General features: G+C 32.9%; 2 protein-coding genes across 4 annotated transcripts; one reads left to right on the forward strand and one right to left on the reverse strand.

Annotated features, from left to right (window-relative positions):
- The first annotated feature begins 1,501 nt into the window (after positions 1–1,501).
- On the forward strand, positions 1,502–5,020 carry LOC108198852 (uncharacterized). Of its 3 annotated transcripts, XM_017366632.2 has the most exons (5): positions 1,502–2,409; positions 2,528–2,759; positions 2,983–3,065; positions 4,185–4,261; positions 4,779–5,020. In XM_017366632.2, the coding sequence occupies exons 1-4, from the start codon at positions 1,660–1,662 to the stop codon at positions 4,254–4,256; spliced, it is 1,137 nt and encodes a 378-aa protein (XP_017222121.1). In that variant the 5' UTR covers positions 1,502–1,659; the 3' UTR covers positions 4,257–4,261; positions 4,779–5,020. The 3 variants fall into 3 exon arrangements, with proteins under 3 accessions (XP_017222121.1, XP_063944827.1, XP_017222120.1); XM_064088757.1 differs by lacking the exon at positions 4,779–5,020 and having other exon boundaries at positions 4,170–4,244; XM_017366631.2 differs by lacking the exon at positions 4,185–4,261 and having other exon boundaries at positions 1,503–2,409.
- Positions 5,021–7,326: 2,306 nt separating this feature from the next.
- LOC108197295 (F-box protein 7) lies at positions 7,327–23,819 on the reverse strand. Its single transcript, XM_017364873.2, has 11 exons — positions 23,679–23,819; positions 23,451–23,537; positions 23,147–23,259; positions 20,806–20,922; positions 20,627–20,723; positions 17,300–17,373; positions 17,122–17,175; positions 16,932–17,033; positions 12,064–12,122; positions 9,763–9,973; positions 7,327–7,685 (listed from the first exon to the last, which is right to left on the reverse strand). Exons 1-11 carry the CDS (start codon positions 23,686–23,688, stop codon positions 7,626–7,628), a joined length of 984 nt encoding a protein of 327 aa, XP_017220362.1. The 5' UTR covers positions 23,689–23,819; the 3' UTR covers positions 7,327–7,625.
- Between the last annotated feature and the right edge of the window lie 97 nt (positions 23,820–23,916).

Genomic DNA, 23,916 nt, shown 5'->3' on the forward strand with positions numbered 1-23,916 from the left:
AAACGACCCTACATAATGACAACTAACAACATTCCAATTAAACACAAACATTAGGACAATAAGTATACTTTTATTTACCATAAAATAAGGTGAAAACAGATCAATGCAAAGTGTTTCTTAAGAAAACAACTCGTAAGTAATTGACCAGATGCATCGAAGTTAATTTTAAAATAAAATGTGAACATATGGTGTTCCACAAATCCTCTTAAACAACTCAACACATAAGCAATAATATGCTAACAACTTCATTTTTTATTTTTATTTTTAAAGTGAATCTAACAAATTGATTACTAACATTCTAGACAACGCACATCACTAAACAACCGAGACACATACATTAGACTGGTCAATGCAGCAATAGATACAAATTAATTCACTTGATGAAAGTCACTTCACAACCGAAAAATGACAACACACAGATCAACACAATATAGATGATACAAACCAATTCGCTAAACAAGTCCAAGTTCGTTAAAAATTCAACTATCAACCACAAGATTCTATCATATCCTCTAAAACAACAAATCAGCACTTAACAACATAACACTGATGCTTGTCATGATTTATGTTCATCAACACTTAACAACATTCAATTAAATACAAACATTAGGGCAGTAAGTATAGTGATAGTTAACAAAACAATTATAAATGAAATCAGCAACTAGTTGAATAATCACAAAACAATTTCATAATCACAGACCGTCCAATACTTCAATCTGTATTGTGTGTGTGTGTGAGAGAGAAAGAGAACGAGAGAGAGAGAGGGAGCAAGATAGAGATAGAGACATAGAGAAAGCTCGAGCGCGCGCGCGAGAGAGAGAGGGAGAGTATAACATATCTGTTGAGAGAGGTCGACAGAAGTCAACAGAGTTTCGGTGGAGAGACTTACGAGAGACGAAGGAATGCAGTGCAGTGCTTGAGAGAGAGAGACGAAGGAGAGACTTGTTGAGAAGAAGGTCGTAATTTTGAAAAGAGTAAAGGTGAGAGAGAAAAGTAACGGTATAATTAAAAAAACGGTAGTATAAAATTGAAAGTGCAAGTGAGGTGTAGTAAAGTTGTAAACAAAAGTTAAAAACATATATAATCTTGTAAATTTCTCAAAAAAATTATGCTTTTTGATATCTCCTGTTTTTAATTTTATTTGTTTGAATTCAAAAATTCCTAAAATAAAAAATTGTAACTTTCTTTTTTTGATAATGAGTTGTATTTTTTCGGATGTATGATTTATCTTAATTTATTATTATTATTAGACAAATTGGGTATTTTAAGCAAATTTTTATTAATAATCATTTAATTTATTTTGCCAATTCCAACTAAATTTGAAATTATTATATTTCAGTTTAAAAATTGTCACTAATGGTGAAGTAATCATAATGAGAATAAGGATCTTAAAACAATTTCATGATGCTTTTTCGAGATTAAAACAAATGAATTAATTATTTATTAATAAATTAATAAATAACTAATAAATAAAGCTAGTGGAAAGCTCAATGGTAGCGGAGTATTTAAGCCTGAATTAGAGTTTAACCTGAATAAGTTACACATAGTCGTTGTAATCCCACAATGTACTAACAACTAGGTTTACCTAGGTATCGCAGAATTGGTGCTTATATATGCCTAGTAACCGGGTTGTGACAAAACGGGACAGAGAATAATAACATGATGAGTTCCTGTCTTGATTTCACTGATCCTATTCCCGAGGTTGATTCTGATCATGATTCTGTTTATGTAGAGCACGACAGAATGTTGTTTATTCAAAGTTTAAAAGCAGTCGGGAATTCATTTGCTCTTGTTCGTGAAAGTATTAATGGTTATCCCACCTACTTAATGTATGAAGGTCTCAGTGATGATGATCATTCTCCTACACATATAACTAGAAGTTTAACTCGAAACAATAAGGGAGAGAAGGATCCCAACATCAATGCTGCTCCATCCAGAACACATGGTGTTCTTCGTAGGACGAATAAGAGACCTCGTCGGGGTTTGGGGAAAAGGGGGAGGAAGTATTTGGATGAGGGTGCTAACAATGGGAAAGATGTTTACGATCTTCGTCCTAGGGGAAGTCGAAAACGTAGTGTTGCTAAAAAGCGCAAGTTTGATCAAGGCAAAATTGGTGAAAAAGAGAGGATTTGTGTGATCAAGACTCGGGGTGGGCAAGGTAATCGGGTTGTGAAAGAGAGGAGGATTTGTGTAATGGGAACTCGGGGTGATCAAGGCAATGGTCAAGATTATGGTGATTCTAAAAGGGCATATGATATCTGGCTAAACAATATTGGAAAGGGATGTGGTCTTGAAAATGGTAATGCTGAAACGTCTTCGGACTCTGAATTAGAGGTGTTTGATAAAGATCCGCAATGCAGTGAATGGAAATATACCCCAATTTCAGTTTCTGATGGACTTGATACTTTGGTAAATATTTATTTGAAGTTATTAGTAGTGGTAGTGATTCTATATCTCTTGATATACATGACTTTGATTTATTTATTTATGTGCAATTTTTGTTTTTCTGGTGCTGTTCATGGTAAAGATGAAGGATGATGATCTCCAGTACATAGGAGAGCGCAGTAAACCTGAGAATCCCCAGTTCAGGAAAGATGTTGAGGACATCCTTAGAAGGCCTTATGATGAGAAAGAGTATGAAACCCTTTGGCTACAAATGAATTCAAGAAAGCCGATGCAAGGTTATAGAGAATTACGGGGGAATTTAAAAGCATACTCGAAAGATGCATTGGGAAAATCTTACCTTGATGAGTACCTTGGTATGCTGAACCTCAATCATTAATACTTGCTATTATGTACAACTAAACATATCTTTCTTACAGTGCTTTCATGCTAGGAATATATAATAACCCGAATATATGTTTGATTCTGCTAAACAAACTTCTTATATATCATAAATTTGTAAAGCGAAATAGATGTTTTAGACTTAAAGTTAAAAACAAGTTTTTATCCTGTTATATATAATATGTCTTTTTGCTGCAGACCTTCGAATAAAGCTTGATACATTGGAAACTGATCTGCCTAGAAGGTTGAATGTTTTGCGTGGATTCTTTTACTACTTAAAGGTAATATATATACTGTATCTAGTTAGTTTTCTTATTTTTTTTCCTATCAGGAAATGTTTGCTGTTTTGCCCCATATATATCAGAGTATTATTAGAGAATTCTTCTTAGTAAGAGAATCTAAAGAAACTATTTCACCAGTTCTTTGAATTTGATAACAAATACTAATCTCGGTCATTCACATCAAAGGTAATAAAAGGGGAAATATGTAAGCTAGATTTACCAGTTGAAGTAGAACATCCACCTTCGTCCCGCTAGTGGCCTGGAACCACAGATTAATCACTGACAAATAACTACAAGGTAGGTAACAGTGAAAAGAAACATAATAATGATGATATAATGCATGAAAAAGGCCTCTGTTCCATTTAGTTGAATTAGGTTATTATGACTCTCTGGCCAGCCTCATGGATAAGCAGGAGTATACAGAGTAGTGCGTCAGATTGCTTCAATTTAGGTCAGGGTATCTGGTAGGTTAGGGCTTCCTTTTAATTCTCGTACCTGTATTGATTTCAAATTAGCATTGCAGACATCCTAAAGAAATTGATTGAAAACAGGGAACAAACGAAAAATATAGTGGCTAAAATTCCTAGAGGATGCCTGTCGAACGTTAATTTGATCCCTATAAATTGGTTGATCTGTGACTTTCTATTTCCCTTGAACAAAGTCTAAGGAGGCACTAACTGTGAATAGTTCATCTTCCTTCCAATGCCAAAAGTTCTATATCTTTCCCATATGAATTATCTGTTCGAGATGAACCTCTTTGCAAGTCAATGCCATGCTATACTTGGTTCTAATGCGATAGAATGACACAAAATGCAAAAAAGAAAAAGAAAAACTAATCAACTTCAAATGAGTTTTATATATGAATGCATATATGCATAAATTTATTCTTGGTTTTAATTTGCAAGCAAAGATGGATCCATCCATCCATCCATCCTTGCCATATATATCATTAATAACTACAAATAAAGAGGAAGAGTTAATTTTACCAAAAGCATATTAAATTGGGTAAAAATAAAAAGAGTTAATTAAATTTGAAAGTAGCATTGAAGTGCAAATATTATTTGATTACAGAAAAACACTTGTTGATGCTAACAGTGCCTATAGCTATTTTGCATCTAGCCTCAGGAGAGTAAATTCTGCTGCCAAGACGAGGGATTTTCACCGTTAGTTTACTGGCAAAGTGGTTTTTGAACAATGTATGCTACTTTGCTAAATTACAGAGAAAATTTGTTGATGCTTGCACATTAACCAGTGATGCAAATTCTATTCACTTGGCTCTGCTATCTTTAAATATGTAATGATAGATGACTTCTGTTTCTTAATAAGTTACTGGTAGATATCATTTTGGTTTAGACTCTGTGAAAGATTATGTATCGGTTTATTTCAACTGTACTCTCGAATCTTTAACTATACAGTTAGTTGTTCCCTTAAAATTGATTATTGGTTTGAACATTACACTTTGAGGATGAACAAGTTATATTCTAATTATTTATTTATACACAGTTAAGGTTATCTGGTTAACATCAAGTATTAGTACATAACACATGTTCTGTCTTGAAATTGATTCATTCACAGAAAAGAATTCACTGCAGCATAAAATGTGTTGGATCCAGGATTATGTTTAGACTTGGATATATTACTGTTTTGGTACATTTCCTGCTACATATTTATAAGTTATAACTAACTTATTCTCTTGTGTTTGGATTGTATTAGAATATAGCCAATGATGGAATATTCAAACCATGGTTGGATGAATCATGTTTGGCACTTGACCCAACTACTCAGCAGACTCTTCAAATGGAAATCCAAGATGGATCGATGAGATGCTGAGATCTGACTTGTAATCAAAATGGGTTTTCCACTCTTAAACTTATAATCTTTGTTCCGGCACTTACGATTGTATTCTTTTCTCCCTAAAACAACTCATAATAAAACACCGCATGTTATCATACTGATGTTTGTTTGTTTGTTTGGGATTCTTAGTGGTCATTTGTTAAATCTGGATGTCTATTTCGAATTAGTTCATATTTCTGAATCATTATTAAATCTAAATATTTAAATCAAGTCATTTGATGATTATTTTTTTTTGAATGATTCTGAATTATATCAAAAGAATTTTGAAATTATGTGTTTAACAATTCAATTTATCATACTACTAATTTATACTACTTTTTGATACTTTAATTTGTTTTTCATTTATCTAAGCATACACTGAATATACATTACATGATTAAGAAATAAAATATAAATAAATAATCAATATTTGCTTATAAATACCAATATTAAGTTGAGATAGAATATGGTGCCACTGTGTCAGAGTTCGTTCACAAAAATTTAGACGAAATTAGATTCATTAACATATAAAAATTATTAATCAAATAAGCTGAACATTGTCTTGAAACAAATCTGTTTCATTCAAGAGTTATCAAATGACTTCGTATTCTAAAATATTTACGATTTTACGCTGGTCAACATCTTTTTATATAATAAAAAAATTGAATATGAGTTAAAATTTTGAAGTTGGGAGGATGTATTTTTAGACAACCTATTTTATTTTTAGAATTTTTTCAAACTACACAATATCATTCGAACGAGTAATGTTGAATTATATTTATCAGATGATAGTTAAATTTAACAAGTAACTCTAACACTATCCTCACTCCCGAGTTGGAATATGAAGATAATAAGAGATTAAAAAAAAAAAAGTCAGATTTTTCTATGTTTTGCTCTCACGACTTTCTAAAATATTCCCTTTTATCTTATTTTCTTTAAAATTCCCGATTTGCACTATTCTAATTCTAAGGAAAAAGAAATTTGAAGCATGCTAGAGAAACTATTTTGAAATTTTTCCAGCTTTAGGTCTCTTTCTCATTTTTTATTCAAAACTAATAATATCTTCGTTCCGCCCAAAGTTTTGTAATACCTCTGGAAGTAGCTCTGTCAATGGATCGGGTTCGGATCGGATCAATCTAAATCCATATCCATATCCATTTATTTTATCGGATTCGGATCGGATCGGGACCGGATTTTTTACAGGCTGATCCATATCCGGATCCATTAGGATCGCGGATCGGATATCCGGATCCATTTAACTTTTTCTGATTTTTTTAAAATTAGATTTAAAAGTATTTTAAGAAAATTCATGTAGGTGATTCTTCGAGTTCAGGAAAGACAAGATTAAATGAGACATCATGATGTAGTAGCTTGGTCCATTTTCACATTTTTATTTCTGTAAGAAAAATCACAAATTAAGTGAGAGGAAAATACACATACCAGTACTAATTGTTCTAACTTTACAACTCATACATACTAGTTAATTAAATGATCAGTCAAACACAGTCACAACCCATGACTCACATAAATGTGACTCACATAAATGTATTCAGTGACTATTATAATTAAAAAGTCTTTCTAGTGTGCGCCAACAAGCACATACTAACAACTATTTTTTACTTACTTGAGGAATTTTGATTGGTAGAATTTTTTGTACATGCAAAGGGCCATCATTATTAATGAGATGAGAACCAATAAAATTCAACACTTGAATAAAAAGTAATTATTAGTGTGCCTATGGTCACACACTAGAAAATCAGTAAATAAAAATAACTACTACAATTAAAAAATTATAATAAACATGTTAATATATATATTTATATATATATATGTGTGTGTGTGTATTCTACCAGATCGGATCACCCTAAATCCATATCCGCTCCATTTATTATCGGATTTTTCTTATCGGATCAAATTTCGGATCAGATTTTATTTTGATGAATCCATATCCGCTAAGAAGACCCCGGATCGGATCGGGTCGGAGCTCCGCTCCATTGACAGATCTATCTGGAAGATACATGCAATCGTTAACAGGAATTAATCACGGCCCGATATGTTTCACATTCGTAATGAAAAACCGTCATATCAGGTTATTAAAGGTGGTTTAATCAAAGCAAGAGATGGCTTTCTTGTTCTTTTTCTGTACCTTACTTTGCTAACAGTGCTGAGGCAGATTACATGCTTCAAATTCTCTCAGATCCCAAGCTCGAGTTGAGATGAAGCAGATTTCCAGGCATTACAATGAAGAGGCAGAAGTTTGGGCTAAAACTAGATCCTCGACGCCATATTTGGTTGGAGGGGTAAGTAGTGTAGAGGTCCTAATAATATAGCAACCTAAGAAGAGGGTTTTTGACTCTACCTTTTTAACATCAGTACACTTTTCAATTCAAAGTAAAGAAAAAAAAGTAAGAAACTGGAGCTCCCAATGTAGAAACGTATAAGAAATAGGATAGTATAAGCTGCCCAGACTCCAAGTAGATTGAGCACATGTACAAGTACCTCAGTCAGCAACTTACATAGGATGCAACATTTACAACATATATAGAACAGAGACTGGAGATTGGCTACCAAAATGCACATGGCATAGTGGGTAACACAATTGTCGGAGTCAAGAGTTGATTAAAGCAACACTAAACAATCAGTTACTTATTATCAAGCTTCAACTGATTGATGATGAGTCTGTCTATATACATGAACATTTAGAGGATGCATTTTCTGTTCCATCTGTTAACCAGGTACGAAGTAGTCCATCCTTTCCACAGGCAAGTTCAGAACTGATGTTTCCACCTTGAAAGAGTAGAAAGATATATGTCAAACAAAGTATCATGCCGCATATACGTTCTCACAAACAGCATTTGTAAACACCACCACCAAACAGATATTAAGATTATAAAAATCTCTAGGAAGTCTAAGAACTAGTTATTCATTATATATAAATCGAACACGTTGGATAGATATGCCATGCAACCATAAATAACTAAATTAAATAGCAAATAAGATAATCATAATTTATGTACTTACCAACAACAATAAACCAATAACAACAACAGTAATATACAATAGAAGTAAACTCTTTTTTAAAAGGCTGGTAAACTTGGAAGGTCATTTGCATTTAAAATTCAAAATATTGCATTCAATTATACTTAAATAAATTAGAAAATACTTTATATCATTCACAAAACAAAAAGTAACCATATATGAAATAAGGGTTAAATATCAAAGTGGTCCCTGAAATGGAAATCATATATCACTTTGATCACCGATCTTAACGGGTATTATTTTAAGGGAATATGGATTTTTTTGTCACTCAACTTATTGTGTCCTTAAAAACTTACCACTAAATTATAATTTTTTTTATTTTACTTACTAATGTTAGGTTCAGATTTTTTTTTAACACTAAAGTTAGGTTCGGATTTTATTATTAGCATTATATTAATTCTTTCTAGCATTATTAAAATATGGTGATATTCTGTAATATTTTGATGATTTGATATATGTCTATATCGTTATATACAGTACTTTTTATGCCCCCAAGATCGTTTACCTTGGGTGATAAGAGTTTGACACGCATTTTATGGCTTCTAAAAAATGTAGTTTCTTAAAAATTTAGCGTTCGCATTTTTATACACAAAAAGAAAATCCCAAAAATGAGCTATGAAACTATGTTTTATAAGAGTCCTAAAATCGTTTTAAGTAGTAGAAAAAACTGTAAACAAATGAGAGGGACGGAGGGAATAATAATAACATAAAATGATGCATTATAGAGGACAATCATCGAATATTAAGTTTTCCTCTCTATTTATTTATCTTTATCTTGAAAATTGTGATTAGATATAGTTATTAAAAAAATAATGAAGATAAATTAAAGAGAGATCTTAGGCTTAACTAGTCGATTGAAACTTTAATAGTGAAAGAGATGCATTGTATCACTCAATTAGACTTTATCAATCATTGATTCCGTATTGATGATTTAATGAATTTCTAGAATTCTAATTAATATTTTTTCTAATCTTAATTTTTTATCGGTTCGTTCTATATTATTATTGCTATATATAAATATATAAACATACGTCACATCATCAAAATATTACATAGTATCACTATGTATTTATGATGCTACAAAAAATTATCATAATGTTAGGAATCAAATCCGAACCTAAGTTGGTGACAAAAAAAAATTCCAAACTCAACATAGCAAGTAAAAGGGAAAAAAATTAGGTTGAATGATAAGTTTCCAAAGACACAAAAAGTTCAGTGACAAAAAAATCTATTTTCTCTTATTTGAATTACTAAAGCCATAAGAAATATCAAACAAAAATTTTTAAATATGCGGTCAGGATGTTGAATAATATTTATTGAGTTTTAAACATTTTTTCGAATATTACTGGAACCAAGTAATAAGTTGTGAATTCTAGTATTTCAGATAATATATTTAGATTTTAAAAAGCTTATTTACCATTTATTTTAAATTTTAGAGTTATTTAATTTATTATTTTAATTTAATAAATTTTAATTTATTATTTATTTCAATTAAAAAAAAGGAAATAACTCTAAAATTTAAAATAAATGGTAAATAAGCTTTTCAAAATCTATATATATATTATCTGAAATACTAGAATACAGAACTGTTTACGTGACTCTGGTAACATTCAAAAAAAAGAGCAAAACTTGATCAATATTAGTTTTACTCCCCGAACACATATTTAGAGGCACATGTTTGATATTTATTATGACTTCAGCGATTTAAATGAACCCCGTTAAGATCAATGAACAAAGTGATGTATGACCTCCACTTCACTGACCACTTTGATATTTAACCGTATGAAATAAATACCAGAAACATGACATGGAAGGAAGAAAATACCTCCTCGAAGGGTATGAATACAAAAGGGGTCAGACCCCTCTTATGTGAAATAGCTGGGACGTCAGGGTTGTGTGTTTCATCCTCCTCCCAACCTTCTATGATTTCAAGAATGTTTTCATCAAGGCCAATCATATCAGTGTCATTCACTCCACTCGTCACGAGTGAAAGCAGATCCATCCGATTGTTCGCCCCAACAATTGTACCCCTTAACCTGTTGAAGGAACGCATAAAGTCAATATAGTCCGTGACAAGGATGGCATTATGAGTTTACAGAAAGGGTGAGTTACTGTTGTGTATCTCGTTACAACCAAGGTAGTAACTACCAACATATTTTAGTAAATATAAGTCAATACATCTAGCAGATACAGGCACAAAGTACTGAAATATATAAGTAAATATCCTGAAAATGAATTAAATAGGCGATGTGAAGTGAAGAACTAATTAACTGAATATAACTTCATCCTCAATAACAAATGCTTGATCAACATATTTGACACACACACACATGTACACATGTATATATATAAATGTATCCGAATAGTATAATGCCATGTAGATACGTATTATATATACTTATATATAATAAGCGCAAGGGAGATAATTTGATCGCATGGTTGCATGGTCCAAAAGCTTATCAACCGCTTGATCGTATATTGAACAAATAAGCACCGTTAGATTTAAACAAAATTAACTTTTATTCTATAAAGCAACTGATATCTACTTGCATGTTCATATTTCCTTTTCTGAATCCAAAACAAATTATGTCTTTCACATGTTTATGATTTTTCTTAATCCAAAATAAATATTTCCTACCAGTTTTAATTGTGGAATCATATAAATCGCACCGTCACAAATTATTTCTATCTAATATATTTTAAAATTAATAAGCCGGATATTTTAATCAAAAATAAATATTTCCTACCAGTTTTAATTGTAGAATCATATAAATCGCACTGTCACAAATTTAAATCACATTATAATAATTCTAATATAAAATACATTTATAAATATAATCTAATGGAAGTTGACGTCACATATTTTACTCAAAATATATTAAAATTTGATAGAAAGAATTTAATACTTTGGCATGATGCATATGAGAAAAGGAATGGCTGGATTACAATAGTTTATTTGAAGCCATTAATGGCTGTGATGGTGTATTTCATACTGCATCGTCACTGTCGGATGATCCAACATGTGTGACAAGTTTGTTTGTTTTTTTTACAGAATCAAGTCCGAAAAGTAGAGCCTATATATTTTTACAATAGTTTTGACTTACAAACAAATCATAATTTCAAATTTTATTTAATTTAAAATTTTAATTTATTATTTATAAATTAAATTCTTTCACACCATTTAAAATATATTTAAAAAGTTTATAAATAATTAAAAAGCTCCCGTGCCTTGCACGGGCTATAAGCTAGCATATATTAATGTAATTAATGCCTAAACCACTTGGCTGCGGAATTGTAATCACATATTGACCTGTAAATTTATTTTCAAATCACAATATATTCTCGCAACGCACTGGTGTTAACACCTTTATATCTGATAGATAGGTAATGACCCTGAGCTAGTTGATTAGGACATCCCCTATTACATTATGGGCGTGAATGAAAGAAATTACTACTTTGTTTCAAACATGTCGCACAAACATTCCTCGTTCTTTTCAATTCAGCTTTGTAGTGTGCTCTTGAATCAAGAGAAAGCAAACAAAATAACATATACATGTCCAGATGCACATTACAATCAATCCTCAAGTACCATATTAATGTAATTAATGCCTAAACCACTTGGCTGAGAATTGTAATCACATATTGACCTGTAAATTTATTTTCAAATCACAATATATTCTAGCAACGCACTGGTGTTAACACCTTTATATCTGATAGATAGGTAATGACCCTGAGCTAGTTGATTAGGACATCCCCTATTACATTATGGGCGTGAATGAAAGAAATTACTACTTTGTTTCAAACATATCGCGCACACATTCCTCGTTCTTTTCAATTCAGCCTTGTAGTGTGCTCTTGAATCAAGAGAAAGCAAACAAAATAACATATACATGTCCAGATGCACATTACAATCAATCCTCAAGTACCAAAGAGGCTTAAGGAAGACCACGTCATAAGCAGCCTCACCCTCAGATACCACCCATGACTAATACTAAGAGGATATTATATATATATTTTTTAAATCTGTAGCTTCTTAGATATATGAAGAATATGTTCAGAGACATGATTATTGTTAACGGAAAAGTATATCAATACAGAAAGCTGCTCCTTAGAAAACAAAATATACCTTAAGCGGATTCTCCACACAGTTGGACGTAAACCAGGATATAAGACAGCAGCTTCCACCTGCAATGAAAAAACAAATGTTGATATTTAAAATAGCTGAGAATCACATAAACTTAACTGAGAACATGCATTTCACAAATTAAACGTTTTCTAGTTCTCTCAACAACAAATCCTATCCTGCAGGCTGCAGCAAAGATATTGTGAATAATCTGCAACAGTATTACGTTACATAGTGTAGAGCTGGCATTACTATTTTGAGTCATTAAAATAGGGAAGACCTCTTTGTACTTTGATGGGATCAGGAAAAAAATGGGTAGCTACCTTAAGATTGTATTAATCCTTGTTTCTAAATGGGAGAGAATTCAATACATATGATTTATTAGTATGCTTCTTAAAGCCTAAGAACATAACTATTAGAAGTGGGTGTGGTAAATGGGATTTTCAAGATCTGCCGTTTTGATACTTAATGTGTACCATAGAGATAGAATTAGGATTTGCAAAGTCCGTAATAGAGCCTTGATCCAAGTTTGCAAAGGGAATGGTGCTCCAACAATAATATATGCTTTCAGAGTAGAGACGAAATTTGCACATTGGATATAATCTAAAGGAGACGGTGAGTGCTCAGGGAAGTAACAAAGACCATCTGTGAGTTAGAGTACAGACTACTTAGATGGTTAGTGTACTAAAGAACCTATGACACAAGCCAGTTACACATAAAAGTTATGATCTTTACAAATCTCCAAAGTGAAGAGAAAGTTCTCATTATAAATCAATAGAGATTCTCCATAAAGAATTGATACAACAATATGTGAGGTTTGTTCATAAAAATAATTGACCAAAGATAATGAAGAACATAATTTGACCACTAAGGATGATTGATCTAAGGTTCAAGTGTTTAATTATTATAAATAGAATGGAAAGTAGATTCACTTGAGTGATACATTGCTATGAGCAATGTTGAGGGTCCTTGCATATCAAAAAAGAGCCACTATAAGGCATACTTGTCGAGGCATAATTGGTACAAAGTTAACATTTGTTACCACAAAAAGATACACTGTGATATAACTAAGCAGAGTCAAATTATATATTAGAAATAGTTGATATTGAATAGTAGAACATCTAGGTCTGTTACATCTAGAGACATTGCCCAACTCGCCTAGGCCACACCTAATTTCCCTTCCCCAATAAAATTAAGGCAGGCAGGACGCTTATCCATTTTTTACTGTCTTTCTGCCTAGGCGACCTTAAGAGCTATGTCATAAGGATATCATTTCTTAGTAGTAACAAGGATGGACAGGTGGTTTGCCTGTACTCAGACTAGACAACATCTGTAGTAGATATTTAGAACAGCATACAAATTTAATCCTCTGCAGAACCAAATTTCATAGAGTATCCCTGCTTGAAATTTCTCGGCCACATATAGTAACAAGGAACTAATGAAGCAATTTTCCAAAAAAAGGATCTCGAAAACTTTCTTGCTCCCTTAATATTGAAAACTTGTAGCCCAATGATGAAATCACAAGAAGTATATTAAAGAGCAGCAACTTTCATTACAATCATCTTTTCAATAGACTTGCGACTTAAGATTTTCATGAACGAGGTTATTTGAAGATCCAGTTCTGCCATAAAAACAAGCTCCAGTCTCCTATTCTCCTTTCCAGACATACACTTAAGGCCAGATAAGCATTCAACTGGGACTAGATACTGGACAGAAGTATTTGGAAAAACTAGAGCCTTCTAATTTACATTTAAAACATCATTATAACCTCCTAGCTAGTATAACTTTAGTTGGTTAATTTGGTCATTCATAAAATCATAAACCAAATCTTTTGTTCGATAATTAAATTGTTAAAATTATTTGGGATTCATACATATATACAGTCCTTCCTTGAGGAATGATAAATGGTAATTACCACTATCTTATTTGTTTGCAATTGTGTTTGCACATCCAGATTTTACACAAATAAAATTTTGGTGCCGCTGCTGGAGACTATTTTAGTTATTAATTGCGAATTGATATTCTTACAGTTATGATTTTTATTACTCCCTTAGTGAGATTTATATTGGCCACAATTCCAAATTTACTTGTCCCAAAATTATTGGCCAAATTAAATTTATATTGAAAGTTAAGTGTTAATTATGTTAAGTTATTTACAAAATGATATAGTTCTCCATTAACTATTGGTAAATTTAAGATGATTGAACAAAACATAAAATTTGATTGATGGACAAAATAAGTTGGACGGAGGGAGTACTTTTGTGCTAACGGGAATAATTTTTGTGCTTCTCAAGTTTCCTTGTGTATGAGCATTTACTCCCTGGATTATTTACCTTTAATCTAGTAATCAAGCAAACAATCAACAAAAGAGAAATAAAACACAAGATCAAGGAGACACAAGTAGTTATGGTTGACAACGTTAATAATGGAGTAATTCCTATAGCTCCAATTAGTCTAGTTGTGATAAATGACAGAGATAAATGATAGAGATCGTGTTGTTCGACAGTATGTGGTACCTGCTTTGATGAATTAAATTTGGTAATTATGAGACCCGATACTCAAGCAACACAGTTTGAGCTGAAACCAATCATGTATATACTTTACAGTGCGAGTTAGTTTAGCAGGATGTCTACCGAGGATCCTCACCTTCATCTCTGTTCATTCATGGAGATAACTGATTAATTCAACTATCCAGAAGTAACGGAGGATGCTTTGCGATTGAAATTATTTCTTTGTCCTTTGCGAGACAAAGCTAAAGCTTAGCATAAATTAGTGACTTGTAACGATTTGACTGAAAAATTCTTGAACAAATATTTTCCTTTCACTGTGAATGCAAAGTTCCAAAGTTCCAGAATGGGATCAATTCTTTCCGGCAATTATGAGATTCTCAAGACAATTGCTACGAATAACTATTAGTGGCCATCTTCTAGATGCCAAATAGGTAAAAAAGTAGCTGAGATCTATGTTGTGGACTCTATAATTTCGTTGAAGGCTCAATATCATCTATAGAGAATATGCTCAAGAATATGAGCATGGGCGGTAATCAATCTATCGGTTGGTCATTAAGTTCATTAGTTAATAAAATCAAGTATGTTTCTTGTGTATATATTTAAAGAGCCTTATACTTTTGATAGTTGACCTTCTACTCCGGAATTTGTATACTACATGGGAAATCAAAATAAGGGTGACCCTAATTCAAATACTTATAATCAATCATGGACCCAACATTGTATCTTTTCTTCAAGTAATCAAGGGGCAAACTTCAAGCAACACCATGAGGCCCAATTATCCACCTGAATTTTCTCAACAAGCCCAACAATAGTTTCCACCACAAGCATCTCAGTCTAGTTCAATTTAGAACGAGGTTAATACATCTCAAACAGGAGATCTTGTCCAAAATCAATCAAAATCCCGAAGAAACTAGGAGAATCAGGTTGGGCAACTAGTTAAGCTAAGGAATCATCCACATGACACTCTCCCGAGTCATGCTGAAAAGCCTAGTGGTGTCGGGAATGAACAATGTAAGGTCGTGACATTTAAGAGTTGAAAAGTTTTGAAGAATGCTAATCCCTCCGTTCCCCTCAATTGTTTACGGGGGCGGGTGCTCGGCACGCATTCTAATGCTCTCATACAAATATAGTTTGATAAATTATTTTGAACTTTTTTTTCTTCTAAATAAAAATTTACATAGTAAATTTTTTTAAAAAAAAGTTATGGAACTATGTTTTATATGCACCTTAAAATGCATGTCGAGCAATGATGTTTTTAAGCAACTCCATATCAACAATTCACTTGTAGAGGCCCTTAAGCATATGCCTAACTACATGAAATTCATGAAGGACATCCTTACAATGAAGAGAAGGTTGGGAGTGTTTGAAACAGTAGCTCTAATAAATAAGTGTAGCTCATTCTTACTTATAAAGTATAAACTACCACCAAAGATGAAAGATCTGAGAAGTTTCACTATTCCTTGCACCATAGGTAACTTACTGTGGGATGACATTGTGTGATCTGGGACCTTAGCATAAACTTGATGCAAGAAATTGGGGATCGAAGAAGTTCAACCTACAACCGTCAATCTTCAATTGGCCGAAAGATCTCTTGTTCATCCAGAAGGGAAGGTTGAAGATGTTCCCGTCAAGGTAGACAAATTCATATTTCCCGTTGACTCCATTATGTTTGACTATGAGGCCAATCGAGAAGTTTTCATCATCTTGGGAAGGCCATTCCGTGGTACAACAAGAATTATCAAGATGCAAAATAGGGAGCTAACAATGAGAGTTCAGGATGAAAATTTGACATCAAACTTTTTAAAGCAACGAAATATCTAGATGATGTAGAAGATTGCTCAGCTAGCACTTTATTTACTTTATTTGATGATCTAATTTTCAATATAAATATTGAAATTTTTATAAAGAAAAAGATGATGTTAAACTCTTAGCTTGATTGGAAGCAAGCTAATTAAGAATGATCTAATATTCAAGGTCAATGGTCAGAGACTCAAACCCTTTTTGAAGTATCTATTTGTAAAGGATGTCGAGTGGGTGGATCTTAACTAATCATCCGGTAGTGAGTAGAATTTGCTTCGGATGGAGTCTTCCCCACTTAGTGATGTGGGGGGGGGAGACATGAAAAATCTAATGTTGGACAGTATATGAAGCAAGATTAGTGCACGAATTCTATGAATCCCCGAAATCATTAATAGTTATATTATTCCTGAGAAAAGAATATAATCAAGCCTCATGTATCAGGCGCGGTATAGAGATATAAAACCTAATGGGTTAACAATCCAGGACCAAAACATAATAATAAATACTATAGAGGCGAAAAAGTGGTATATTTGTAATTTTTTCAAAAATATAGAGCCAAACCTTGTCTTCTGACAATGTGTAGCTGCCACTATAAACACCCTCTACTTTCGCTGAGCGAAAATTCATAAACTTGGCCACGTCCTTGACTTTTTGCGATGAATTCTACGTTGCACATTGACAGAATCAAACCACAACATGAAAAGAAGTTTTCATATACAAATAAGGCACCAAGCCATATGACCAATCTAACCTTGTAAAGAAATCTGCCAGAAGGATAAAATCTCATGTAGCGGAAATAGCAGACCTGCATTTCAGAGATAAGAATCAAGTACTAGCTACTCGCAACTGATAGCCTTCTACATAAAGATGAACCCTTCAAAGCAAAACACACTTTATCAATCGAAAATAATTAGAAATAAGAGGCTAACCACATGAACTGGATTCGTAACCTTCCATTCAGCCACCCCGGCTCTTATGTAGGTGTTCCTACTGACATATAGACCTGACGGGACAATACATATCAGTACAATAAGATGTAAAGCTAAAGATGATAGAAGTTATTAGTTTGGCCTAACTTATAATATAAGCACAGAAAAAGATTGAAAGAAGCATAATATAAATATCGCAGTCTAGTCTAATCTAACAATCATTTAAGGGACTACTTGAAACCTAACTGAAGCAGAGAAAGATAAATTAAGCAAGTTCATCTTGCTTTATCCGAGGACAGCTTCGTATTTTCCTCTCATCCATTTTTGTTGCTTAAATTATCATAAAGTTTAAATAAACACTTCTTAGTTGGATTCAGCTGTAAACCAGCAAATAATACAATAGGATCCACAGAAAAAGTTCACATTAACAAGGGAAAGATTTCTGTCCATAAATAAGGAAAGAATTGTAAGTCAAAGAAATTTAAGGGTCTCCTACGAAACCCTGATCAGATTACCACTATGCTAAAGATTTGGTTTTTTTTTTGGCAGGAGCACTATGCTAAAGTTTGATCCCACAAATTTTGATGATTATATAGAAGAGCGTGATGGCTTGAAGCTGCACGATTATCGCAGGAGTATACGAGTAATGATCCTAGACACATATTTCACATCTTAGAAGGGACCTAGGCCTATGAGACCTTTGCTATTTGCATGATCAAGGAGTCTGAAAACTTTATTTAAATGTGCCCCTTTAAACTGTACTATACTTACTTTACAAGTCCTACATTAGAGATAATATTAATATGTCTTGCACATTTAAAGTGGATTAAGAAAACTTATTTGAAAAGTTTAATGCACTTAAAAATACAGGGATATGAAGTTCGACCAATTACTATGCGTTTGAGAAGTCTAGAGGATGATTTAATCGAGTGGTTTTTCTTGCGATTTATGGTGAAAGGGAAATAGAACAAAGAAGAATCGGTGAAGCTCTTTGCAGTTCGTTCGTCCCCGATCCTAGAACAAACGCAACCAAAAAAACGCTCGAAGCAGCATTCCATACGAACACACACGGTTATTGTTGAGATAAACAGATCTATAATTCAGATGATGCCATAGGACATCAAATCGGTTTTCGTTCGATATAATTGTCTGCAGAATGATGAAAAGAAGAAAAGGAACAGTGGTTGTGTGTATATCTAAACGGCCACCGATTCAAAAGGGGTACTAAAGCATACCAGCATTCCGCCCCTTAAATCTCCAGGCCCAATAACTTTTCATATGGATCAACTGTTAGTGTTGAAAATACATGAAGTCTAATGAATTAGCTCATTGGCCCAATTATCTTATAAATCACAAGCTAATTAGTTCTTTTATAATACACAAGACAAAATAATTTAATTTAATATAATTTCAAAAAAATATTAATAAACAGGTAAGTTTATTTCAAAAAAAAAATAAACAGGTAAGTTATTAATTAGAACTGAATATTTACCTTTAAAAAATATCTAATTATATATTAATTTTTTTCGAAACTACCCATAGTACATATTCCTTCGTACCCAAATGTTCCATCGTACCAGATTCACTGAAACTTTCGCGCATCCAATTCGTCCCCTGTTTCGAATCGATCCTCGACCTATGTAACATTGGTATGGAACCGTCGACCAGTCACATAAACTAGAAAAGTCTTTCTATGCCTTAGTTTCTTTCTAGGCCTCTATGGTCATCCTAAATCGTATGATCTAAGACTTGGCCGTTTTATGAACTGGACCATTCTCCTACCAGTTATTCAAAAGCAATCATCTCTGGCCTACCCAAACAAAATTATGGAAGGCCAAAGGGTAGTCCTTGCTCAGGGGGAAGATACAGAAAATAGGCTTTGCTTCTATGATGCAGGTTAGTTTGCACAGGACATTAGAGTTCTAAATCAGAGGTCTTAATGATTGATAGTGATGAGAAAGAGGCGTCTGATTGAGAGGAATTAATACAAGTTAATGAGAAGCTCTACTCATTGTTACTACAGTTGTCATAGTTGAATAAGATCAACAGGGCTCGAAATCAGCCTCATGAAAGATAATTGAGGGATATGCTAAGAGACTTGCAAATGTAGGCAGAGAACATTCAATGCAAGCTTAAAAACAACGAGTCTGTGACCATCGACTTCCCTAATAGAAGAAAACTCATTCTTGGCGTCCTTAGAGCATCTCCAACAGTGTTGGTTAAAATGATTGGCTAAAATGGTATAAAATACTGATTATGTAAAATTTGTTTAAATTGTAACGCGTTATGCTTCAACGGTAGTGGCTATGATGGTTGGCTATATTTCCAAGATATATTATTATTACTATTATTTCAAGTTATAAATAGAATATATTATTTTATTATGGTAATAAATGATACACCTTTTTAATGATAAACTTTTGCAGGATGACAATGGGGTGACTTGTTAATAATATCCTATTAGTCTATTACTCCATAAAACCAAACTCTGGTATGAATAAAGTGTCAAGTTGAAACTGATGATATCCAAACCAAGAGATCGGGTTTTCATCTCTCTTTATCTTTTGATATCTCCCTGTTACCTTAATATTTATGTGCCTCGGTCTGGAGAGGTCATTTCTACATGACTAAAATAAGACTCACAGAGACATGAAAGTACATTTTCTTATATGGCTTGCATAAATTTAGCAATACTAATAGACAGGTTCTATTACAATATCAAGACATCCAGCAACATATAAGTGTATACAGTTTTGGGCAATTGAAATTATAATTACGCTTTAGTTATTGAAAATAATCTTTGCATCCAGACTATAACAATACAACATTATAAATATTTAGTACAACTTTTCTGAATTATTACAAATTAGATTGTTTGCTCTTAACACACGCGCCAAATGGAAGTACATTTTCAAGCAATAAAATTATTATTCTTTCCCAATTTAAAGGCAAATGACGTCTATCAAAGTTTATCTTAAATTGCAATCTTACTTATATTTACACCTTGGTCCAGTTATCATTTTATAAACTCTATTCGCTTGCAAGTTTACAATTGGGGTAAATTATTGAAGACCGCCTAATAACAGCATAAATATTTAATAATTAAGGAGCAGAACGTTTAACCGTAATCTAAGACAAATAATAACAATGACTAGCAATATCAGAGCTTTTATATGAAGAGCAGCATACAGATATGTAGGAAAAGAAACAAAATTATTCACCTTAAAAGTAAGTATTTCCACATCATGAAATTACAGGCCTTGAGGTAATCATTTAAACACTAGTATTAGTGTAAGTCATAAAAAAGGTGAAAGAGTCATATCCTACCGTCAGTGCGAATCCTTGGCCTTAAAAGCCACATTTTCCTCCATGAACCATCATATTTTGATTGGAGAAGCTTATAATTTTCCACAACTCCATAAAGCTTCAAAGACAGCATTTCAATAATTTAAGTCTAGATAATAGTAGCAAATAATGGCAATATGTTCACTACGATTACATTCTACCTGCCAGGCCTTTAAGCATGCATTGCGCCAGTATACAGGGTTACGGATCGTGTATTTCCATTTTCGACAGACACAAGCAGCCCTTCCTAAGGTGTATGGGCTCATTCTTGTAAAAATCTGCAGATTAATATTTCCAAAGGACACTTAATATCATATTTTATAGAGACAAGTTCTTTGTAGACCACAAAAACACTGGAGTATCGGAGACCACATCTCAGCCATCAATTTATTACAATCCAACGGTTATCATATTTCTGTTTATTTTTAAAAAATTATTTATTTATTAACAATACACACAAAAATACGTTTCGTATACTGAACGTACGCTCTGCAGTTATGGCAGTTTGTTTTGCTTATCACCGTGCTATACTTCTCTGTTCTCTAATTACGGACCTCATAATCCTCAACCATAACAGACTTGTTCCTCTGGTCAATTCATTGTGCTCGAAAAGTTATTCACTGCATGCCTCTAAACATTATGCGGGATGCTTTTGCTTGTGGGTTGTGCTGCTGATATCGACACGGTTTATAGTATGTTATCTCCGAGAATCGTTCTGCAATAATCGTGCTGCAATGTTTTGTAACTGCTGTATTTTCGTGAGTAGGTTGCGGGATGCTAATCCCGTATTGTACGTCTATGTCTACAAAACGTACGGTACTTTTAGAGTGTACAAGTGCTGTTATTCAAATTTTAAAAACTGCTGGGACAATCTCAGCCGTGCAACAAATTTGTAATCCAATGGTGGATTAGATGGTCTTCGAAGTCTAAGGAAATAATAGTCCCCCACTGAACCCAACTCTATATATATATATATATAGGCTCATGATCAGATAGAAACCACTCTTAAAATAAAAACTAGAAACCAGTTTCCCCACCACTATTTATAACTACGGGTATCACTAATTTATACTGCACTAATCACTGTTTTTATACAGTATGTAAACAACGATTTTTATTATCAAAATTGGGAAAATCTACTTATCTAAATCATTGATAATCGATTATAGATAATTAATTTCATCTATAGGAAGGTTCTTGGTGGTAGGAAGCCGCAAGAGAAGTTGTATGATGATGGTAAGTAGTCGTAAGTTTTATAGGTTATGATGAAAAGTGTATGTGACTATTGGTGATGATAGACAATGGTGGCAAGTCATAGAAACGTTTGGTAATGGTGGTAAGAGGTCCATTATTACGATTTGGGTGAAGATGATGGTCATATACGTCGCATATATGTGTATATATATGCTTATATTCGCGTGATATGCTATATATAAATTAGTGATATGTTATGTACAAATTAGTGATCTCTTTAGTTAAATATAGTGATAAAAAACTGTCCAGAAACTGGTTTTTAGTTTTTAGGCTAATTTGGTTTCTATTGGAGTAGGACTCTATATATATATATATATATATATATATATATAGAGAGAGAGAGAGAGGGAGAGAGAGAGAGAGAGAGTCATACTCCACTAGAAACCAAATTAATCTAGAAAGTAGAAACTAGTCCCAGACCAATTTTTGATATTTGTTTTTCACTCGTTCATACATCTACTTTGCATATAACATACAATGTATATCATCATCATCATCTTCACCCTGTAATGATGGACCTCTGACCACCAATACCAACACCTTTTACCACGATTTACATGGCCACTACCGTCTACCATCACGAATAGTTATTTCCGCATGCCATCATAACTTACCACCACTAGCAACTACTTACAACCGCCACACACCTCCTAAAACTACAATTGATCATCCTTAATCGACCACTTAAGTGGATTTTCTCAATTAGGAAAAACAAAAATTGATTTTTCCTACATAAAACAGCGATTAATTGTGTATGAACGGGTGATTTCTGTAACGTTAAACACTAAACAGTGACTGCGGGACTAGTTTCTAGTTTTACTAAGAATTGGTTTCTACTACCATACGCACACACACGTAGTCAGATAATTATTTATTATCATAACCTGATGTAATTGATTAGGTATTCTGGTGTTGTGGCATTGTTGGATGCCGTAGTAACTATGCATGCAATATTTTTTATCTTCCGGAAAAGTATGTCACCTTATATATTGTTCGTTTGACCATATTATTACACCATGTACCAAGTTTTATGTGACGTGGCAAAAAGATACCCTTGGATCTTTTAATGCTTTTATAAAGCATAAAATAATGCTATTATAAAGCATAAGATAGCTAATTAACATACAGATGACGTTTCATATAAGTTAAGACACCATAAAAGAATGACGACTGTACCACAACTGGCATCATCGTCAGGAAAATCCTAATAATTTATTAATGCTGGAACCACATTGGTTAAAGTAGTACCTCAAAAAGTAATTCTTCAGGCAAGTATCGGTGAATCAAAGCAGGATCAATAGAGGATTTACTGATTGCACTTCCATAAGGCACCACGGGTTTAATGTAAACACCATAAAGATCTGTAAAAGAATAAAACTAACATAAAATAACGAACCACTCGAATTAGAAAAGAGAAGACGAAGACTAGTACATATATTAGTGTAAAATTGGTACGAGGATGATACAGAGCGTAAATTGTGCAATTTTGATTGAAATTTATCAACAACAATTAATAACAAAGAAATGGAAACAAGTGGATTTAGGGCATCACCAAGCCAAGGCCTCTGTGTTGAAAAGAAATGAGCAGCTCTCAATTGAGAAGCAGATTCAAGCTCAGCTGAAACATCCAATCCATAATCTGAAACGAATAAAATGTCAAACAAGTAGACTTTTATTCAATACAATTTCACAGTGAATTGGGGGAAAACAAACAAGATTTTTAACTGGAATGAATCAACTAAACACAAAAGGCAAACAATTCATGAAAAAATCTGTGCACCTGAAGTCATGAGATTTGATTCGAAGCCCCTAGAAAATCTCGGAATCGCGTTTATCCGTACATATATGTATGTCTCTTCTGGACATAAATATCTCTTCTTTTTAGTTTTTACCCGCGGTGGTCAGAAAAGCCGAGAGTTCATTTGTTTATTTCTTTCCTTTTCCTTTTATCTAATGATATTAATTAATAATATTAATATTTCTCAATTTTTGTTTTATAAAATTGCTTTTTGTCCGAT

The sequence above is a fragment of the Daucus carota genome, chromosome 3, assembly GCF_001625215.2.
Source record: "Daucus carota subsp. sativus chromosome 3, DH1 v3.0, whole genome shotgun sequence".
NCBI lineage: Eukaryota > Viridiplantae > Streptophyta > Magnoliopsida > Apiales > Apiaceae > Daucus > Daucus carota.

Coding starts and splice junctions, on each gene's coding strand:
- LOC108198852 (XM_017366631.2), top strand. CDS start 1,660: ATGATGAGTTCCTGTCTTGATTTCACTGATCCTATTCCCGAGGTTGAT. Junction 2,410..2,527: donor CTGATGGACTTGATACTTTG/GTAAATATTTAT, acceptor TTCATGGTAAAG/ATGAAGGATGATGATCTCCA. Junction 2,760..2,982: donor TTACCTTGATGAGTACCTTG/GTATGCTGAACC, acceptor TTTTTGCTGCAG/ACCTTCGAATAAAGCTTGAT.
- LOC108197295 (XM_017364873.2), bottom strand. Junction 17,176..17,299: donor TTACGAATCCAGTTCATGTG/GTTAGCCTCTTA, acceptor TCTGAAATGCAG/GTCTGCTATTTCCGCTACAT. Junction 9,974..12,063: donor GTGTGGAGAATCCGCTTAAG/GTATATTTTGTT, acceptor TTCCTTCAACAG/GTTAAGGGGTACAATTGTTG.